At 36.6% G+C, this 7,633-nt stretch overlaps 1 protein-coding gene across 1 annotated transcript; it reads right to left on the reverse strand.

The window, feature by feature from the left end:
* Positions 1 to 6,199: 6,199 nt before the first annotated feature.
* Positions 6,200 to 6,343, reverse strand: LOC112394571 (short transmembrane mitochondrial protein 1-like). The gene has a single exon (XM_024737359.1). It carries the CDS (start codon positions 6,341 to 6,343, stop codon positions 6,200 to 6,202), a length of 144 nt encoding a protein of 47 aa, XP_024593127.1.
* Between the last annotated feature and the right edge of the window lie 1,290 nt (positions 6,344 to 7,633).

The raw sequence follows: 7,633 nt of genomic DNA on the forward strand, positions 1-7,633 counted from the left end.
GGTTTTTTCACTTTCTTGATAATGTTCTTTGATGAACAAAAGTATTTTCTCACCTATAAGGTTTTTTTCTATCATTTTTTCATAGCATTTTGAGTGTTCCAAGTACTGATATAAATTTTACTTTTGTAGCAACCGTTATTGGTTTCTTTCATAAGTATGCCTGTAATTGTATACCACTAGTGTCTACATTCATCTGACAGATGGGTTTTGTTCTGTTATACTTTTACTAAAGCTATGAGTCACTATAAAAATGAACAAAAATGAATTACTTGAGTTCCTTTATCATTCTGTTTCAATTAAATGGCTGACAGTTGCTTCCCATAAAGTTGCTACAAAATTAGATAAAATCAGAATATTATTGCACTTATTTAAAAAATGTATTCTCTTTCAACTCATGGTGCCTTTCCCCCTAGCTTTATATGATAAGGATCTACTTTTTTAAAGGATCTACTTTTTCTGTTTAGAAAATAAACTATTAAATTTTTATTTCAGTTTTGCAGAATTCCTCTGTTCTCCTGCATTACATTTAATATCTTCTTTTTAAAAAAGATGTTCCTTCGAAACTGAGTTGTTTGTAGTGAGGTGGATGGACCTAGAGACTGTCATACAGAGTGAAGTAAGTCAGAAAGAGAAAAACAAATACCATATGCTAACACATATATATGCAATCTAAAAAAAAATGATCATGAAGAATCTAGGGGGCAAGACGGGAATAACGATGCAGACCTACTAGACAATGGACTTGAGCATACGGGGAGGGGGAAGGGTAAGCTGGGACAAAGTGAGAATCATAAATTGCTTTCATTTTTTAATGTTCTCAAAATGTTTGCTTTGATACAATTGCCTAAAATATTAACATTAACACAGAAGCTAGTAGAAACCTTCCTGCAAAAGACAATGAAGAATGCTATTCTGAAATAGCTATAAACCATCAAGAAATACAGTAAGGGCTTCCCTGGTGGCACAGTGGTTAAGAATCTGCCTGCCAATGCAGGGGACACAGGTTCAAGCCCAGGTCCGGGGAGATCCCACATGCCGTGGAGCAACTGAGCCCATGTGCCACAACTACTGAGCCTGAGCTCTAGAGCCCGCGAGCCACAACTACTGAGCCCTAGTGCCACAACTACTGAAGCCTGCGCGCCTAGAGCCCATGCTCCACAACAAGAGAAGCCTCCACAATGAGAAGCCTGCGCACCGCGATGAAGAGTAGCCGCCACTTGCCGCAACTAGAGAAAGCCCGTGTGCAGCAATGAAGACCCAACGCAGCCAAAAATAAATAAAAGAAATAAAGAAATATTTTTTAAAAAGAAATACAGTAATATTTTCATCATCGCATAGTTTTTCTGACCAGCAGGAAAAACAGATCTTTTCTTACTTGAATCCAAAGAATATGTCCAGTACAAAACAGGGAGCTTAGGCATATGCAGTAAGAGACTCTGGTATTTACTTTTTGAAAAATCTAACATTTGTACAGAATTAAAGAAAGAATGTTCATCACTTTAAAGGTGACAATGTCAGGGAAAATATAGTTTTCCTGGGGTGGGTGCTAACAAATCAATTAAAAATATGACTAAAGGAGTCATTTTAGTTGCCTTTATAACTAATGGCAAGAATTCTAGAAAAAAATGAGGAGTAAGAAGACTCATGATACAAGTTATAACATAACTACTCTGAGTCTGGGACCAAGTGTTTAAATACTAGGCAAGGACTTCCTTGGTGGTGCAGTGGTTAAGTATCCGCCTGCCAATGAAGGAGACACAGGTTCAAGCCCTGGTCCAGGAAGATACCACATGCCACAGAGCAACTAAGCCCATGCGCCACAACTACTGAGCCTGTGCTCAAGAGCCCACAAGCCACAACTACTGAGCCCTCAAGCCACAACTACTGAAGCCTGCGCACCTAGAGCCCATGCTCCACAACAAGAGAAACCATTGCAATGAGAAGCCTGTGCACCAGAATGAAGAGCAGCCCCTGCTCTCTGCAACTAGAGAAAGACTGCGCACAGCAACGAAGACCCAACACAGCCAAAAAATAAATAAATAAATACTAGGCAAATATATAAAGGCCTTAGTAAGTCCAAATGTAAAACAGTATCCTATAATGCAACACTTTCAGTAACAGAGGCATCCTTTAGAGGAGGCAAGACAAGTAATGCCAGCAATGTGGTAGGCAGCAGACAGGTGCTTGATACAAGAATAGTACAGTAGAGGGCCAAAAGCCGATTTTCAGTTACCAAAAAAGTAATGTGCATGAGTGGAGAATTTTGCCATTAATTATTAGTGATGCTATAAATCTGTGCATATACATCTCGAGCACCAAAATAAAGATAGAATTAACTTTATTAAGAAAGCATTGTAGGTCAAGATTCTGTATTATGTAAACATCTTAAAAGGGAGAAATTATTTACCTACAAATATTCCAGATCTGAAACAAAAAAGGATAAGACTGTTATAGTAATAGTTTCTTTTTTAATACTTCACTATTAAGGCAGTTTTACATTCACAGAAAAATTGAGTGGAAGGTAAGAGATTTCCCATATATCCCGTAATCCTACACATGGATAGCTTCACCCATTAGCAACATTCCACACTAGACTGGTACATTTGATACAATTGTTGAACCTACATTGACACATCATTATCACGCAGAGTCCATAGTTAGGGTTCACTCTTGTACATCCTATGGGATTTGACAAATATATAATGGCATATATACACAATCATAATTTCTTACACAGTAGTTGTACGACCATAAGAACCTTCTGTGTTCCAAGTACTCATCTCTCCTTCCCATGACACCTGGCAACCACTGATCCTTTTACTATCTCCATAGTTCTGTTTTTCTAGAATATCATATAGTTAAAATCATACAGTATATATAGCCTTTTCAGAGTCACTTCTTTCCTTAATAATATGTATCTAAGGTTACAACATGTCTTTAATAGCTCACAGCTCATTTGATTTTAGGCACTAAACAATATTCCATTGTCTGGATGCACTACTACAGTTTATTTATCCATTCACCTAATGAAGGACATCTTGGTTGCTTCCAAGTTTGGGGCATTATGAATAAAGTTGATATAAACATTCATGTTCAGGTTTTTGTGTGGATAGAAGTTTGCAATTCATTTGAGTAAATACCAAGTAATGCAATTGATAGATCGTATAGTAAGAATCTGTTTAGTTTTGTAAGAAACAGCTAAACTGTCTTCCAGTGCTGCTGTACCATTTTGCATTCCCACCAGAATTGGATGAGAGTTACTGCCGCTCCACAATCTCACCAGCATTTTGTGTTGTCAGTGTTCTCAATTTATGACATTCTAATAGGTGTTGAGTGGTTGATAATTTCTTGATAGATTATTTCTCTATAAAATAATCTTAATTTCCTTTCTTAAGAATATCCATAATATATACAATATGTTATAGCATACATATGTTGTCAGTAAGGATAGAAAGTCCTCAGACTTTCCCCTTGGGGCTGTCTCCTCTTTAATGATGCTCTCTACCTGAGAGTAAGAAAGGAGAAACCTGTACCCTAGGTAGCCATTGCCAAAACTATAAGAGAATAAGTATCGTTTGAAAACAGAGCAGTGATTTCTGTTTTGCCATTGTGTGGATTTTCCTCCTTCTAAATCAACTTTATTTTAACATTGTTTATGAAAAATTAAAAGCATTAATTTTAATTGTACAGTCCAATGAATTTTGACAAATGTATATACCTATTTAACTACCACCACTTTTACAATAAGAACATTTACATCACTGTCCCCCCCCCAATACTTCCTCCAAACCTCCAAACCCCTCCAAACCTCTCCTTCCTTCCCCTTTTGCAGTCAGTCATACCTTCCCACACACACACCAATCCACGTCACTAAGCAACCACTGATCAGATTTCCCTCATTAAAGATTAGTTTGGCTGTTCCATAATTTCACATAAATGAAATCATAGCGCATTATTTTCTGTCAGTTCTTTCATTCAGCATGTTTCTGAGATTTATCCATTTTTTTGTGTGTATCAGGAGTTTTTTGCTTTTTATTATAAGTAATATTTCATTGTACAGATATACTATAATCTATCCATTTATCTGTGATAGATCTTTGAGTCATTTCAAGTTGTGGGCATATGAATAAAACTGCTGTTAAAATTGGAGCTTAAGTCATTTTGTAGACGTATGTTTTTATTTCTGCTGTATAAATAAACACCTACGAGCAGAATGGCTGGGTCATATGGTAGGTATAAGTTTACCTTTATGAGAAAGTAGAAGACATTTCCGAAGCGGTTATACCATTTTATATATGCCCATCAACAACACATGAAATTCCTGGCTGCTCCACATCCTTGTTAACAATTGTCACTCTTTTTTTTGGACTAAAATCTACTATTTATTGGACAATTTGCAAAGCACTGTGCTACACTGCTACACATCACATACATTATTTCAACTGTTTCTCACGGAAGCCCTATGAGGTAGGTATTGTATCCACATCTTACAGAGAACACAACAGTTTCAGAAAAACAAGCTGCTTGCCCCTGATCACACTGCAAGGGAGAAGCCAAACCATAATATGATCCTAACCTGTCTCACGCACCAGTACAACCTGACAGGGACAAAACTTATCTCCATGTATGAAAGATCCAGGTTTTCAAAGAGAAGTAGAATCACTTCATTTTATAATCACATTTAGTATCAGTGGCATCACTGTCTGGAAAAAAGGTCTCTAAACCATTCTTCCAGTTTACTAATTCTGCTAAAATGTCTTCAGAAATGGCATCATCAGTGAAACTACCCAACAAGCCCTCTAGAACAAAACACCCAATGAAATGGGCCTTTATTTATATTTTCTGCAAATTACACTTCCAGGACTTTAGCTTGGAGCTATCCCCCTGCACAGATATGTATAATAACATTGGGTTTAAGGTTATCACTGTAATAGCAACAGATAGGAAACAACCTAAACATTCCTCAGGAGCAGATTAAATAAATTATGGTATATTCATTCAGTAGAACCTTATGTAGCCAAAAAAGGAAAGAGGTTCTTTGTTCCTTAACTACTGATATGGAATGACCTCCACTGGGGAAAACACTGTATATAGTTTGTTATCATTTGTATAAAAACCCCCATGTACATGTGTTTGTTCAGGCACAAAATCTTTTGCAAAAGGATACAGGAAACTAGCAAGTGCCTGACTCCAGGGAGAGGAACTAGGAGCTGGGGGACAACCCAAATCACTCTGTATTGACCCAGGGGGAAAGTTATGTATTTAAATGTTTTTCAATTAAAAAAAATTATGGACTGATTATACACTTGAAAAATTACAAGAGTAATTTATGGTTGCAGAAGAAAAAACAAAGTCTTCTTATGAGAATCACTATAAAGTTATAACGTAAATACATTTTTTTAATGTAAAAAGGCATAGAATTTCCTTTATGGACAACTTCTCACTTATCTACCATGTAATGTCAAATGTGCCTGTAATCCCATAAAATAAGTATGATTCTTATGAGAGAATAGAGCCAGATCAAATGCATCATTAAGAAAAAACATGCATACTAGACTATGAATTCTACTGAGAACAAAGGCCATTACTTTAAATACTTTCAAACTTCCTAGTTCCTGATAGGGTTTTCAGAACAGAGTTTCTTGGTTAATGAATAGCAAATTGATTTATTGGTTAAATTAGCAACTATGGAGCTTCCTGACAACAATATAAAATTAGTGGATAATTCACCAGAAACTAGCTTCTAGATTTTCATTTTAATTACTACTTTGAAACAACATAATTTAGTACCAAAGGTTTAAACACCCAATATAAATGCTAGACTGTGAAATCAGCATTATTTATATTTCATCAGCTATACAAAACTCATCAATTTTTCTTTTGAAAACGGTAGCAGAAATCCCAAAGAATAAAAGAGAGACTACTAATTAAAGGTCATGTTTACTAATCTAGCACCATAATTCCATTCTCAGGACCTCCCAAGTGGCTGGAAGGAGGAAGGGAAGAAGTGAAGATGTTGGAAAAGTGAGGGTTGCTCTTAACTTGTGGCCCCATTTGTGCTGTAAGGCAATGCAGGGTCTAGCAAAGAAGAAAATTGCTGAGGCTGGAGATGAAAACAAGAACTTTTGGTTTAGATGGTAAAGGAGGCCCTCAAGAACAGTAGAATCAGTTTATCTAGGAGGCAGTGCTAGAGTCAGCCTCATGAACTAGGGGGTTTCTTCTTGGCGTCCACGTCCTTTTTAACTTCTTCAGGTTTTTTAGACAGCTTTGGTATGTCATAGTTCTGAGCCAGATACATTCCCACCACGTTGCCAAGAGTAAATCCAAGCAGGAACTGGAGCATAGTGTTGGCAAGGAGGGCGCGAAGGGCCTCCCCCTGGCGCGATGAGTCAACAATTGTCACTCTTAATTTTAGCCATTCTAGCCGGTGTAAAGTGGTATCACATGTGGTTATCATTCATAGTTTCCTAATGATTAATGAAGTTGAGAATATTTTCATGTGCTTAGTTGCTGTTCATTTATATTCTTTGGTGAAGTGTCTTCAAATATTTCTCCCAAATTATACTGAGCTGTTTTTCTTCTTAGTATTTAGTTATAAGAGTGCTATTTATAAAATGTTGGGAGCCAAGAAGTTTTCGCCATTAGAAGATGGCCGACATCCTGCTTCTCTTCCTGCTTAATGAGATAAAAGCCCGCGCCTAAAACGAAAGCCCGCGCACGCAGCACCAATGATAATTTGCCAAGTACTTCCCTTATTCTGGATCCCGCCCCCCTTTCTCTGTACTGTATAAATACAGCTACTGCAGCAATAAAAATTTGAGGCTTGATCAGGATTTTGTCTTGCCTCCATTCTTTCGCGTCTCCTGCCCCTTCTTCCCTTTTCAACCCCTACAGGTTCCTCCTCGGACTCACAAAGATTTGTCCTGCTGGTCGGGACTCCCGGGGACGCCCGGGGCCGTGCACAATAAAACATATTATAGATACTAGTTATTTGTCAATTATATATAGAAAGAGTCTTTTCTCCCAGTCTGGAGTTTGACTTTTCATTTTCTTCATGTTACATTTCAAAGAGCAGAAGTTTTCATTTTGATGAAATCCAATTTATCTTTTTATTAATTTTATGATTAGTGCTTTTGTGTCATCTGTAAGATATTTTTGCCTATCCCAAAGTCACAAAGATTTTCTCCTATAGTTTCATTTAGATGATTTATACTCTTAGCTCTTTCAGTTAGACCTATGATCCATTTCAAATTTAGTTTTGTATATGGCATGAAATAAAGGTCAAGGTTCATTTTTTTCCGTATGTATATTCAGTTAATTTAGCACTATTAACTTACTGGAAAGACTATCCTTTCCCCCATTGAATTTCTTGATAATTTTGTTGAAAATCAATTTACCATACATGCGTGGGTTTTTTTCTGGACTCTTTTGTGTTTCCTAGATCGATATGATCTATAATAATCTTTGAAACTAATTTTAGAGTAAGTTTTGAAACCAGATAATGTGAGTCACCAAACTTGTTACTCTTCTTCAAAATTGCTTTGACTAATATATTTCCTTTGCATTTCCATATTAATTTCAGAATCAACTATTAACTTTGCTATAAAAGCTGCTGGGAATTTATTTGGGTTTA

Source organism: Neophocaena asiaeorientalis, unplaced genomic scaffold (assembly GCF_003031525.2).
Source record: "Neophocaena asiaeorientalis asiaeorientalis breed wild unplaced genomic scaffold, Neophocaena_asiaeorientalis_V1.1 scaffold541, whole genome shotgun sequence".
NCBI classification, from domain to species: Eukaryota; Metazoa; Chordata; class Mammalia; order Artiodactyla; family Phocoenidae; genus Neophocaena; species Neophocaena asiaeorientalis.